At 40.6% G+C, this 15,601-nt stretch overlaps 1 protein-coding gene across 2 annotated transcripts in view; it reads right to left on the minus strand.

Annotated features, from left to right (window-relative positions):
- The window catches only part of ACOX3 (acyl-CoA oxidase 3, pristanoyl), a 48,835-nt gene that overhangs the window by 23,906 nt on the left and 9,328 nt on the right, over positions 1–15,601 (minus strand). For both annotated transcript variants that reach the window (XM_067558875.1, XM_067558876.1), the window contains 2 exons: positions 15,025–15,168; positions 12,441–12,529 (listed from right to left, as the gene is read on the minus strand). In XM_067558875.1, coding sequence (XP_067414976.1) covers positions 12,441–12,529; positions 15,025–15,168 — 233 coding nt within the window. The remainder of the gene's footprint in view (positions 1–12,440; positions 12,530–15,024; positions 15,169–15,601) is intronic.

Consider the following 15,601-nt stretch of genomic DNA (forward strand, 5'->3'; position numbering starts at 1 on the left):
AAGAGTTACTTCCTATGTCATTACGTAGAGAGGTAGGAGCAGGACTAGAGGCAGCAAGTGCTTTAAAAACTGATTGTCAATAAACTACCAACAAACACCATGCTTTGAAGCCAAGGATAATTCAATGTGATTGCATCACTTCTCCATGCATAAAACTGATATAACCATCTAAATCTCACTACTAGGGAACTTTCTATTAGTTCAATCTTAATTGAAAGGCTGATGTGCATTCAGTAAAACAACCCTTTTCAAAGCTAGCCTCAATATTAAAAGTTTAGTAAACAGACCCAACCTGATTTGTGTTAAATTAAATGTAGCATAGGGGTACAATTCTGCAAATACCAATACATGCTAATAATTCTACTTATGTGAGTAGCTCCATTTATTTCAGTACAACTATACACTGGTGTGAAGCTATTCATGGGAATATTCTGGGCCTTTAATAAACAATTTCAAATCCAGTGAGTCTTTTTATAGTACCATACTGAAGATATACTGTCATATAAATATCTATAAAAGTGACCCAAATATTCTCACTTATTAATTGTGAGAAGGAAGAAAAGAATTAACAAAATAAGTCTCTTGCTCTTGTAATGTAGTGTTAACGGACCAGTTATAAAAAACAAAATACCAGACATACAGAGTATTGTTTGATCATCTCTATACTGCATAAGAGATTATCCTGAATGACCCTGATGGGAAAAAAAAATCCATACTATCACATTTCTTATAACTAGTGAACCAAAAAATTAAATTACACTCACTTAACAGTACTGATCTTCTTGGTATTACACTTTATGCATTACACATATGCTTCTTTTTTCTAAGCTAATATCTAAATAAATCCATATAGCAAATGATAAAACCTTTAAAAAGCTTGAATAAGTAGGCAGAAAGACAAGTTACAAATCCACTGACAACTAACAGTGTGTGAAGAAGTAAGATTTACTGTTTATGAAGACAAATGATGAAAATAAAAGCAGAAGCACTTAGTACCCTGGATTTGGATGGATTTATGAAACTACAGCCAGTTCTCCAAGAACTTTTTTGCTATTTAAAATATTTTTATAGTTAACCATACACACCAATTTGAAGATGATACAACGTATTAAAAATAAATAGTAGGATTTCATAAAGTTATAGATCACCTTTTGAATGGGTGTTTGCTCAGAAAACATAATAAATATTGACAGATCTGGTCTGTGTCTAAACTTAGGGGAAAATCCATTTAAATGAATGGAAGAGCATAACTGGCCATACTGGACACAATGGGAAAAGTACATGTAGTGGTGACATTGGAATCTACTGTTTTCCTGGCTTCCATTGCTTAATAGTTAGCATGATCAGGGTTCGACCCGGTTTGTGTTCTGACACATAGCTCTTATCTTTAAATATAAATTGTTGAGACAATTCCATCTGGGTCTGCCTCAAGCTGTGGGTCCTTGATCATAGATAAGTTCATAAATTCATAGATTTTAAGACCAGAAGAGACCACTAGATCATCAAGTCTGAACACCTGTATAATCCCACAGGCCATTGGAATTTCACCCCGTTACTGCCGTAGTGAGCCCAACCTGTGGTTTGGCTAATGCAAATCTTCCATAAAGGCATCCCATCTTGATACAGACTTCCACCACTTCCCATGGTAGTTTGTTCCAGTGGTTAATCACCCACACTGTTTAAAAATTGTGCCTTTTTTCTTGGACCTCAATGTTTACTATCCCGACAAAGTAATGACTTTACTCCTCTTCAATCTTCCATCACCTATCACCATTCCAGCAGCCATTATCACTGCATTCTTGCGTGCACAATCCTATGTGAGAAGGGCAGTCAGATCCCCACAATAGGCTCTATGTCAGCGATCTAGGATCAACAAGTCCCATTGCTGCTGCACTGTTAATCAGTGCCCCAAATACAATATTTTACAAATAATATATGTGACCCGTCCGTGCCTAGGGTAGCCCACCTGAAAATGCCAAGATCAGGGCAGACTGCAAAAGGAGAGCAGATTTTCCCAGAACTCATAGGTAATGCTAAAGTTAGATTCCCTGACCAGTCACAGACAGTGCTCCTGATTTCCCACATTGGTTATCAAGAAGTTACAACAAGAAATACACAGTCCCCTTTATTGCGTTTCAGTCTCTGGCACCAGTAAAAAAGAAAAGTTACTTAAACTCTATTCTCTTTACCAAAATGTTCTCCTGATCCCCAAAGGGTAAGCCACATTGCCAGATCAATATAAGTTTGGATGTTACCCAAAATACCACGTTGTCAGCCAATCCTTTAGTAACTAAAACTAAAGGCTTATTATAAAGGAAAGAAACGAATAAGAAGAGAGATTTAAATGATTAAAGCAATCAGATACATACAAATGACTTCAAAGTCCTTATATATATATCAGATTCTTAGCAGTATTGGAGTTTGCAGGCTTGTACAGTTCCCTCTGGAGTACATCCAGTACTTGGATGGGTTTCAGTTCTTTGTTTCACAGCTTCAGATGTAGAATAGTTAATTCAGAGGTAGGAAGCAGGAATGAAGATAAGATAGAGATGATGCACCTGCATTTTATAGTTTCTGCCATGATGCTTGTAGTTCCTTTGTCCCAAACACAGTCTCACAGCACAGGGCATGGAAAAGCCTCAGAGTCCCCTGTCCATAGGCACTTTCTTACATGTCCTGGTGACTCATAAGGTGTAGCCCCTGGGTTCTTTCACTGAATTCATTGTACATTTGAGTTCCCTTGATGGGCCATTAAGCAGGCTTAGTGCTGCTACCATCCTGTCTGGGGGTGTCACCCAGAAACACAGCACAAGTTGAAATACAAATATATCATACATATTTAGAACTTACTACAAAACTGAGACATATATATAAAAATATGCTGATCAGTCTTAGCGAATCATGACTTTTCCATCAATACCTTGCATGGCCTATCCTATATGATATTTATTGCAATTCTGTAATACTGGTATCAGTAATGTTACAGATGGTCACCCCAATCTCAACAGCGGCACAGTACACACAGGACATTTTTTAAATCTAGTATTCTGAGGTTTTCCACCTCCATTCAGCACTGATGCATAACTGAGCTATGCGAATGCCTGCATGGATCAGTTGGGTGGGGTGAAGTCACAATCCCACAGCAGCCTCTCTGGCAAGGAACTGGCCAGTGATGTAGTGAACCTTTCAAGCAAAATTAATCTCTCTTCCCTTAAATCACGCTACAATCATTCAGCTGGAACGCGGTAACACTGATAAAAGTGAGCAGCTGGAAAAGCAGAACGCTCCCTTTGCCAGTACTAAATTAATAAACTGTTACCTGCAGTGCAGATGGCAAGACTGTGCTTTGAGGAACTGCAAACCCACACAGATCTCTTTTGATGGCCAACTTCTGTTTTTGACTACCTTGGGAACGTTGAGGTGACAATACCTTTAATCCCCGAGCCAGACGGCAGGGGGATGGGGTTGGAAGATTGGGGAGGAGAGGGGGAGGGTGTCAAGTGATCATGATGGTTAAAGGGCACCATGATCAAGTAATGTTAGAGGCAGAGTAGACCAAGGGCAGAATGGGGGCATAGAGGGATGGTGAAAGGCCTGCAGAAGACAGAACGACCAGTCACACAGTTTAGACTCTGGAAGCTCGCAAAGGGATGAGGCTGAAGGTAATGAAGATGCAGAGAAGCGGGGGAAAAGTAATTAAAGCAGTATTTTAGGCCACAGTGTCCCAGTCAAAAGTAGTAGCTTGTATGTCAAACAATAACACACAGTAGCTATGTTAACACACCCATATCACTTTATAGCAGCTATAACTGGGACAGGCACTTCATGGACGATACAGAAAGACATAGACCCCTACCCCACTGTGCCAACATTAAGGCCTACTCCTGCAATGAGCGCTGTGTGGGTGCCGAGCAGCTGTGCTGATTCTGATGAGGCTCTGTGCAGAAAGAGGCTGTGTGGAGATCACTGCAGGGCTGGGGCCTTAATTTTAGATGTGCCAAAAACAAGTGGGAGTGACAAAAAGCAGAGAGAGGATGGGGCGGGGAAGGACAAGGGCTACAGCTGTATGATCACAGCTGAGGCTGTGCACTCTGGGACGGTTCTGTTTAAGATTTTTCTTATTTTTGAAATATAAAATAAGAATTGAGAGGTAATCCAGAGAATCTTAACAATCCACATTGCACAGCAACTAGTTAAACTTAAATGGAGACTTTAAAATATATAGTGCATGCATGCACTGTGAGTGATTCAGTGTTGTTAGGAGAGCGGCATCTTTGGTGCTGCCAGACCTGAGTGTGTTCAAATCTGTAAAATTTCATGTAGGCTGTTTTTAATTTGCTTACCATTTGATATATTTCAAATTAGTTTGCGTTGTTACTGTTATTGCTGTGAGCAGCCAGCCCGTGTCAGTGCAAGCACATTGTTTCATATGACATCACGGATGTAGATTCTAAGCTTTTTTGGGGTGGGACCTGTCTTTTTGTTCTGTGCTTGTGCAGTGCCTAGGGGCCAAAGCCTGGGGCTCCCAGGTGCTACCACAATACAACTAATAATAAATAAATAATAATGTATTTAAAAGGGACCTACAAAGGACGTGAGCTTGTGTGATATCTGCCAACTTGGCTGCTACACTGGGGGGGATTGAACGGGCGACTTCCAGAACTGAAAGCGTGAACTGCTACAACTTGAATGGAAGAGCAAAATCTCCCTAGCTGGTGGTGTAACAGACTCATATTCTCTCTTGACCAGCACAGTGGGAGCTGAAACCATACACTCACCAGGCAAAAAGCATGAAATGGCGACCCACCGTCCTTGGAGTGTTTTTTTTTTTTTTTTACACTGGAAATATCAGGAACATAGAGTCTGACCTGCCAGGATTTTTCTAGAGAACCTCCTGAATATCTCAAAGCATGTCATATGTATGGTGAGAGCTCAAACCTCTGTAAAGGGGTGTGCTTGCTGACTCATTAACATACTTCATTTTTCCAAAGTGTTAGTCTTTCATTGAAAGTAAATAGGCAACAACCTCCTCCTCCGAAACAAAAACACACATACAAACCAACAACACCCATCAGTTTCTGAAAGAGTGTTAAACACAGTTTGCCCTTGGTTATAGCTGAACTTAAACTGGGTTCAGTTGCAACCATTTGCTGACTAACAATTCTCAGAATGGGCAATTTTGCTACTGTAGAAAAAGACATTAGACCCTTCCAAGCAGACAAGATCTGAATTTCTAAGGTGAAAGATCAGCAGGGGAAAAAATACATACTGCCCTACTATCCCTGCCCTCAAATTCTCTCCTCCTAAACCCCCTTTTTACGCCTTTTGTATAATTTACAGAGAAGCAAAAAGGTCACAAGCTGTGATAATTTGTGAATCTGTCTATACAACTTATGAATTCTGTGTGAGATCATAAACTTTATGTATTTTGACCTATCTGCAAACTCCCTTTTGAAGCTGAAGTCTTTTGCCTTCTCTGTGGTCTACTTGCCTCCCTCTAAAGGCTGGTGGCAAAAGAACAACAAAAGAGGATCATTGACTTAAAATATTTGACCACTGAAATGTAATAGTGCTAAACAATAGACAGGTTCCCAAGTGCGGAACTGGTCTAGCAGGGGAGAGGTTGCCATGGCCCAGAGGTCCCCTGGCAGGGGTTTTTGCTCAGGTGGGTAAGTTGGCAAGGACATCACCTGACAAAGAGGGTTTAAAAGTTATAAACAGAGAGGAGTTGACCTATCTGGGGTGTTTGACCATTTTGTCTCCAGCTGTGGAGGAGAGAGAAACAACCTGGCATGTAGGGGCTGCCTGAGGCAGGAGACTCTGCCTGGATACAGATACTCTCAAGCACAGGGTGAGCTAGGCACTGTGTTTAGGATGTTATGTTCTACATGATCTGAGCTCCTCTGTGCTTTATACAGGTAAGTAAATGAGAAATAATGTGTTACTTGTGTAAAGTGTCTCTGTGTTAACTGCTTCACAATCAAAACATTGTCCCCTGAGAGAGTTAAACTGAAACCCAGAAGCTTCACACCTTTGGGGTGGAATTCTGAGAGAGGGTGTGTGTAAGTATGGGAAAGTCTGAAGGCTTGCCACAGTGCCCACAGACTAGGCAGCTGGACCGTGGTTCCAGCTTTCAGAGGGTAATGCCAGATAGAAGGTCTGCAGCCTGACAGTGTACTTAGGGCACCCAAGATAGTGGCAATGTCTGGACTATATTCAGTCAGGGTTTAAAGCATCCAGGGATCCAGGGACCCAGAAGTTTGGATTCTCCACGTAGCAGTCTGGTGGGTTGCCAGAAGGCGGCAATGGACCAGATCTATGACACAAGCCCAGTTATTTATTTAAACTATCTCCAGTTTCAGAGTACAGCAAAGCAACACATGCCTAGTGCTAGTAACAGGCAGATACTTTTATATACTACTTCAAACCTTAAGGCATGATTGAGGCTCTGAAGCAGTTACACCCTCTGGTGGCTGTATTATGCTATTGAATGAGAAAGATGGATAACCTGAGAGGAAAAGAATGTAAAGCCTGCAATGTGCAGAATGTTGGTTTTTTTTGTTGTTTTTTTTTTAAATACTATACTGTAATTCGTATGCACTAAATGTTGTGTGAATGGTAGATAAGAAAAGAGATTAAAAAATAGGTCAGGATTTTTTTTTTTGTGAACTTTTTAGGCTCCTAGGGAGAGGTTTCAAAAGCCATGAGCCCCTAGATTGTGAGATATCCAGATACTACAGTGATGGGGCTATATGAGTTTGTTAGACAGACTGGGAGTAGTCCACTCAACGAATTTCATTGGACTTGTTGCTCCTACACCCAGGTGCTTTTGAAAATCGAAGCCCTGATTATGATTATGCCCTACATTATCAGGAAACCAAATTTCAGCCAAGCAACCCAATCAATTCAGAGATTTCAAAACCAGAAGGGACCATTATGATTATCTAGTCTAACCTCCTTAACGCAGGCCATACAATTTCACCCAATCATTTCTGCAATCTCTCCCTCTGGCTCTAGTCCTTATTAGATGCCTAAATATGTATTCAGGAGCCTAAATGTAGGCACTTTTTAAAAAAATCTTGGCATTAGTCCGTTCTATTCCAGTAGCAAAACTCAGGAACAGAATATAAAATTGCACTGTCTTTATGGGCCTGCTTCTGATCCTGCTTCCAACAGTCTTAAATCAGTGTAAACTCCATTGAACTCCATGGAGCTACGTCTGATTTACACTAGTAGAAATGAGATCAGAATCAGGCCTTGTGTGTGTATTCTTATATCTGGCAACATCTGCTGAACAAACCAAAGTTTTAATAACAGCGTATTGGGGTGAAATTTGCCCTCTTCTCTTCCCCACACACAACAGAAATTACAGCACACAAGAACTTCCCTTCTAAGGACCAAATTGTGACATGTAACCATGGCCCTGAATAGGAGGTGATGTACCACCCTAAGGGGAGGCAGGGAGGGTTCATGCCTCACGGAGGACTCTCTCCTCATGTAGCCTGGTATGCAGAAACTCCACAGCCTGCACATCATCACTGAGAATACAACAGCTTGCCTGTTCTGCAAGCTAGTAAAGGAAGGCCAGGTCACTTCCTTCCCACTCCCTTTGGGGCTTCATGTGCCTCTGGGGAGCATTTGTGACAGACCTTTGTGCTAGCTCTGCAAAACGTGTGTGGGCACGTGGTGGGGAGGATCGGTTCTTGTGAAATCTCACCTCCCATCCCCACACCCCCCAAATAAAGATGTGTCACAATCTAGCCTCGAGCCTTCTCTCAGGTAAGCAGTTGAGAATCTGTAGAATGGATTCCTACTGTTTTTGGAGCAGGTACATCTGAGTGCACCGTGAAAGCAGGCTTTATTTTTCTTTGTAAGGAACAATCTGGCCTGGTATGTTGATGGGTTAACATATTGTCCATGCTGGTGTATTACTACACCCCAGATCTTTCCTCTTGGAAATATCCACTGTGCTGATGCAAAACACTGGGGGGGGGAGGGAGGAAATCAAGCAATTTAAAAATACTAAAATGAAAACTTGAAGTAGCTTATCTGTTATACCTTGGGTCAACAATTCCAAAATGTTTACCTAAATAGGAAGCTACTGAAAGTATTGTTTATTTCCCTGAAGATTTGGGGGTTGATTAATCAGTTTAATTTCTTTACTCTTTATGGGGTTATTAGCTTTAACTTACCTCTGTTCTTGACTAAACTTCCTTCTTGTTAAAGGGTCCAGAACTACTTCTCCCCACGTCTGGGGCAGTTTGGATATGAATTTACACTTTGTGATTTAAGCCCAATCTCTAGTGGAAAAGTCAAGAGAGGGTGTGAATATCTTTCTCCTATCTAGTTCTTGTAACACCCATGACCTGAAGGCATCCATTTCTGTAGCACCCCTATGTTGAAGGTGCCAAACGTTTATCTTTGTGCCTTTAATAAAATTCATTAGAAAAAATTATTCAATTCTGTTCCGATTTGTATACCATCTTCATGTCATCTGAGCATCATCTTCCACAAAGCCATTCCCTGATCTGACATGATTTATAGAATTTAAAAGATTTGAGAGACAGAAGGGTATGAGAGTTAGGAATAAATTTACCCTTGTTGGTACAGGGGATGCACACTATAACCTCCAGCAATGGGGCAGCTTAATCCCCTGGGGATGGTCAGCGTTCACCCTCCTTTGTGGTTTCCACTAGTGGAAAGCAGTTTTAATTTATGGTTGAAGCTCCAAAGGAATCCATATACTGCAGGCTATTCAGCAGATGCACTGAATCTGCTACCTTGGCCACACCTATTCCGTCAGCTGGATTCTGCGTAGAGCCAGCTGCTTCCAGGCCATCTAGCAGAGTTTGATGTGCTGGTGCCTTACACTGCTATGACCTCCATCCTAGCAGCTTGTCTGCCACTGTGGCTTCACAGCTGTGGGTTATGCTGTCAGAAGATGAATTAATGCAGGGCTGATTATATCATCCCATTGCTTCCTTGTGCTCCTTGTCACAGGGTGGCTAGCCCTTTTACCGGGAGATGGGCCCAGCATCACCTGTGACATAGCCAACTCTTCTCCCTAGGTGGGGAGAATGAGGAAGGTTGGGTGACCTACCCCTGGGATAGAGAAGGCAGAGGCTTAGAAAAAGACTGCAGAGGTGAGAAGGCTTCCGCAGGGAACCCTGAGACACGGGAAGCTGCTGCTTTGAGAGAAGGAAGACTGACCCTCCCAGAGAAGAAGCTATGCTCAGCTGCAGACTAGTTTAGGTCTTAAACTTTGAGTTATTTTGTGTTGGAAGGATGCTGCTGCCTATCCAGAAAGAACTGGATTAGGGGAATATAAAGGAGCCAGCTAGAAGAAGGCAATCTGAATCTAAGCATAGCCCTTGGAGAGAGGGCTGGGGGATTCCCTGACCAGAAAGAAAGGTATGGATCACCAGAAATGGTGTAAAAACTTTATAAATCAGACCCTCAGGGAGGGGTATTGTGTTTTATACCTCTGGGCTATTTAGAGTTTTTGAGGAGCCCTGAAAGGTGGGGAAACTGAGGCAGGGTACCTCAGAGCCACCACTGGCCACAACAGGGCACTTGGGAGACAGCCAGCCTCATTATACTCTCCCATCTGTCTGTCTGTAGCCACCTGTTGTCTCTCATTTTATACTTAAGCTCTTTGAAACAGGGACTGTCTTTGTTCTGTGTTTGCACCTAGCACAATGGAGTCCTGGTCCATGACTGGGGTGCCTAGAAACTAACAATACAAATGATAAATAATTTATATAGCCAATAGCATACCACATGCTGTGTAGATGTCATGAGAAAGTCTCCTACCTTGGTTAGAACATTAGCTCATTTAAAATAATTGACGGTATTATAACCTCTCTTTCCAGTTTACTTTCCCTGTGCCCCTGAGGCTATTTCTTTCTTATAAAGTACTGTATGGACTGCCAATCTAAATGTATTGTATGTGTTATCTCCAAAGTACTGGTTAGTGCCCATACACTTGAAAATAAATTGTTTAATGAAACAATGCATTAAGAAAAAAGTCTTCTAAAATCCTTTGTCTCTGTAGACAAACATCTATAGTATCTATCGTTTCATCAGTGATAATGATGCACACACATACAAATACAACTGCCAGATTAAATGCTCTCTGTGTTTGTGGATCTGGACTTAAAAACTCAAAAATAAATTTCAGTGTCATTACTCCATCTTTGCTTAAACGTGAAGCCGAATTACTCCATTTAGGCTACTTAGACCCATGCAACAATGCCACCTGCTGGCTGGTAGCTTGTCGTGAGTATGCAATAATACATTATACATTTCTAAAATCAAGTGGAATCATTAGAAAAGAGTTTTGTGCAAAGAAAGAAGGAAAACAATACAGGGTTCAAAAGAACTGATTTACTGCTGGTGTTGTCATTATGGGGAAATCTACCTGAATTTCCCATTATATTTCTTCTCCCCATACCCACTCAAATGGTCTGCCATATGGGTTCTTCCTTGAGGGCAATGAAGCCTGGACAAAGGTTATGAATGAAGCTCTGTGTTCTGGCAAATAGGCTGGGAGCAAACAGAATCACTTATCCATAGCTGCTTAAAATTTCAGATTTTCTTGTCTGGTAAGTTCGATTGCTTGTCTCAATGTTGGAGCTGCAGTCTCATTCTCTCAAGTAAATTAAAATGAAATATTATTGGTAGTGGGATTTTTGCCTGCTTTAGTTTGGACTACGGTGCTGGTGTTTCTCTGCTTTATGATCTTGTTTTTAATAGGTCTGATTTTCATTTCGTTTATATGGTTAGTTTTGTCTTTGCTTTGATTTGAGTTAAAATGCCACTGCCACCATTGGTCAGAGACTATGTAGTCACTTATTTCAAACTGAAGTAAACATTCTCATATCTAAATGTTATTATCGATAGTCTCTATAGGGTCTGAAATCTAGATTTCAGCATTAGTCTAGTCCTCCTCCACCAAAGCTGCCTGCTGTTACTTTGAGTGCTCAGTCAGTGTGACTGTGTCAATATGTGTGTTCCTATAGTTCTTCCCCGCAAAAGCCTGATAGGCTGGAAATCATTTACCACTGGGTCATTAACTTGTATCTGCTTGAAGCCCTTGCATGTGCCTTGCTGAATACATATGCTTGGGCTTGTTTTGATTAAGCTTGCTGTGAAAAACCCACATTCTACTTCTGTAGGGCAAGTAGACAATGAATGAGACAAGTAACAGAAGAGCAAAGCAAGGTATCCAAAAAGGTGAACTGATGGTTCGAAGCTGTGTTAAATTGTATGTGCAACACTAGTTGTAGATGTGTTGGCATTTAAATATAACTTTAGGGGTTAATCACACCTTTTCCTATTCATTCAATATTCACGTAAAGTAATGTAGCAGTTTGCCATAATGGGCCAATTGTTTTTTTTAAATCACTAGGCCACTAGATGAAGTAAAAACACTAAAACAATGTGAATGGTGTTTTGTTGTAGCCTGGTGACTCTGGCATCCATCCATCTGCTCAATGGAAGCTTCAGCATGTAGAACTGATTTTTCCTCAACATTTGTTCTTAAAGATCCAGAAACATTAATTCCTTCAGATTTGCCTTCCCTAAGTATATGTTTTCAGATATAAGGGCCATAATGATCTTTCATTACGGCACACCCCTTTCTAGCTGTTATAAATAATGATTAAGTCCATTACGAAATACAATGAGCCCACAAGTTTTCTGGTCATGATCTGTACTTAATGCAGATTACATCAGCCCCATCTCAGTTTCTGCAATATGTTCCTTTTGGATTACATTGTGTGATAGGGTGTTTTGACCCTCTGGACTTCAGGGAAGAAATCTATTTGGTCTACAGCCTCCTGCACCAAGCGGATGTTTAGAAGAAAATTTCACCACCCTTCCTTCCAATCAAGGGGAGTTTACCCAGGAATCACAGAGGCTAAACAAGTTGGTTGGTTGATTTGACTGGGGGGCTTGGTTAAGTGTATATACTGGTTAACTATAGACCTGCTCACATTGCTTAGGTGTAGCCTGGGGGCTCAGAAACCAGCCACACAGTTAACAAGTAAAGATTCTTGCCCAGAGAGCTGGGAAAGATAATTTGCTATTACTAGTAACTATTTGTTTCTTTCATTATAATTGCTGCGTATATATAACTGCTGTGTATATACAGAGTTTATTATTATTAGACCACTTGGATAGTCACGGAGTATGAATGGTATGTACAAAAAGAATCTACTTCTGTACAAGTTAGAGAATGGAAAAAGCAATGGGTATTAAAATACAGAATACTAATATTCAAGGTTCTTCAGTTTATATTTTGTAAATAACAAAAAATATTTTTATATAAGTACTTGCCTCAGCAGAAATATGGAACAGGCTTGGCACTTTTGCGTCATTTATTTATAAGTAGCAATATAAGTATAGTGCATTTCTTTATTCAAATGTTATTGACTTACCCATTATCCAAACCATTCTGCCCAAGCTTCTTTCCTATGTCACCTACCATCACTCCTGGCATAGGAAGCAATGTTTTTGTATCTCGAATCTATGTGGAAATTAAATGAAACAATATTTTAGTCATGAGAAAACTAAAGCTCTTGGTGGACTCCTTTCAAACAGTGAAAAGTACTCCCAATCTACTTTGTTATTATTATTTAAAAAAAAATCCCACTATTTTTCCAAATACAGGTAAATAGAATCCAATCTTGGATATACTTTCTGCTTATGCACCCTCTCATCCATGATCCTATATATTCAGAAATGAAAGCAATTTGGAAATCTTTCATTTAGTGTAATTAGTGGCATGTTATCTATCATGTTCCAAATGTGCATCTATATAGAGGAATCTTCTAATCACAACTAGCATGAAAGCCTTCTTTTGGTCTATGTAGATAGGAACAGGGATCAACAAAACTGATTCATTTTATTCCCAGGGATATATGACATGGTCCATCTGGTCAGCAACCCTGTTCATTTAAATACATGTAGCTCTGCCATTGCATATGCAAGTTTTCTAGTGAAAATGGCTCCATTCATGCAAACTGACCTCTCTGGTTGGAATCCTGCTTCCATGCTGATTGGCTTGTGGACAAATATCAGGACAAATATTAGTGCCCAAAAGCAGGGCTTGAAAAATTGGCTCACTGATTTCAAGCAGGAAGCTTTCCCAGGGGAGCATGATCAGCTGTTGCAGAATTCATGCTTTCATTTAAAAATAAAATTTGGTAACCCTTAAGATTATATGGATAACTCTCCAAATGTGCCCAGCATGAGAACTAATGCAGTGCCCATAGGATAGGCCGTTCATTGGTATTTATTTTGTTTTTGCAAACAACCCTCTTTAGATATTAAAAGAAATCTATAAATATATAAAAATCCTAATTTCTTCACGTTTAATGCCCAGAAGTTGCTTTACATTGACTTTTCTATGACTAACCCCAGAAGGTCCCCTAAATTGACTGTGGTCTGGGATGGTGTGCTCAGTGGGAAGTCCAGCCAAGGTCCTGATTTTTGCTCCCACTGAAGTAAATGGCAGAACTCCCACTGACTTGGATGGGGAGCCTGGGGCCTGATCCAAAGGCAGCTGAAGTGATTGGGGAGCAGGATGTCTCTCTAATGACTTCAGTGGGCTTTGTATCTGGCCTCTAGTGACCAATGGCAAATAACACAAAGGAAAATAGTACCTGTTCTACAAGGAGTTGTAGCACAGCAAGAGCTGAGAGTTGATGACCCATCACTCCCCAAGTACCACCTCTCTCTGGTTTAGGTTTGCCCTTGTCTCTTCCCTCTGCTTTGGTCACACAAGGACCAAAAGGCACTATCCGCTATAGCAGGCTACAAGATTACATTCATGGCCAGCCAGGAGGGAAGGTCATTCCATGATGGATGTTGCAAGACCATGTTTTCTAAAAATATCATGTCATAAATAGGTCAAAGGACATGTGACATTTCTGTTTTCCATCAGACCATGTTTACTGTCACCTAGTGCTTAGATTCCAGATGCAAGGGTAACCCACTGCTCAGTGTGTGCTAGGCAACCCTCTCTATGCCCAAACCTCAGAGAATGAAATTCTGTGACAGCCCCAGCTACAGAGCCTAATTCTTTAGCTCAAGCTGTAGAAAACTCACTCTCTGAGCTCTGTAGGTCCCTGATTCAATCCCCACCGTGGTCCAAGATGATAGCCATCACATAAGCAGCTGGAGTTTCAGCATGTGGTGGCATACTGCATGCACATTTCAGTTGAGATTACATGATCAGGTTCTACCTTGCCATAAACTAGCAATGGCCTGGCACAGTCTAGTAGTACGTCACAGTTGGAAAGCTAGTGTTTGCCTTTGTTTTCACTTGATATACATGCTGCCACTTGAAACATCACAACTCTCTCTCCATAAATTCCACTTTCTTGCTTCATGTATGTAATGCTCAAAAAATAATCAAAGGAAATCTATACCCAACCTCATTTGTCCCAGAAATCTGGCATTTCAAAAAAATGATGCTAGGTTTAATTGCCGTGTTTTTGGCCCTTTTCTGAGATCCACAGAAGTCAGTGCAGATGTGGTGTGCAACTGATGAGGATTTTCATTAGAAAAACAGGACCTGATCTAATGTCCACTGAAAACAATGGGAGTGTTTTCACTGACATCCACTGGCTTTGGACATACATTACATCCTACAAATCCCCTCACTTATTCTCATTGTATTTTATATATATTTATTTGTCCAGTTTGTGTTAGGTGCTTTCCAAACATTTAGGTACATTCTCTGCTCTGAGGAGCTCCTGATATAAAGTATTTCACACTTTGTAGAGTATTTAAAACTCATATGTGATACAATAATATGGAAGTGCATGTATACTTTCTAGTATAGCAAATTGCTACTATAAATTTGACTGTATTCTTGCCTCAAAGGCACAGTGATCAATTAAATACAGAAGTTTGGTGGAAAATGTTAAAAACAACTTTAACTACAGAAATTGCTTAATGGACATAATATATATTGACTTATACAGATTTTTTTTTGAAGTAGTACTCCATTCTCACCTGCACAACAAAGGAATGTAATCCATGGCAGTGCCCATCAGGAGTGTACAGCTGGGCATAGACAACAGCATGAGTGGCATTTTTCCCCATGTTGCCAACCCAAAACTTGGCAGCTTCAAAATCAGGAGTGTTGATGATAAATTTCTACGACAGTCAAAAAGAGGGAAGTCTTCAATCATAGAAATCAATGGATATTCATCTTTTTTTTTGTTTGTTTGCTGTTTTGAAAATTGCCAGCATTTCATACTTTACTTCAATCCAACAATGAAAGTAGATTTGACAGGAATCTATAGGGCTAAGCTTATTCTAGAAGACGTGTCCAGGGAAAAGTCAGAACAGAACAAGTGTGAGACTTTCAAGTTTAGACCTAAAGTTCACCTCTCAACTTTCATATAACATGATGAGGGCAGTGAGTGCCATGGAGATTCTAAGGGCCAGATTTTTATACAATGGTCTTTGGGGTTTTTTTGTGAATGCACAATGCTCCTGACTTTTGGGCATCATCAGGCATCTGGACATCAGGCCCTATTCTGCAACGTACTTCGCACACACACATACCAGATTTATTTCAGTGGGA

The sequence above is a fragment of the Emydura macquarii genome, unplaced genomic scaffold (assembly GCF_026122565.2).
Source record: "Emydura macquarii macquarii isolate MOO-44397 ecotype Brisbane River unplaced genomic scaffold, CSIRO-AGI_Emac_v2 contig_2199, whole genome shotgun sequence".
Taxonomy (NCBI): Eukaryota; Metazoa; Chordata; order Testudines; family Chelidae; genus Emydura; species Emydura macquarii.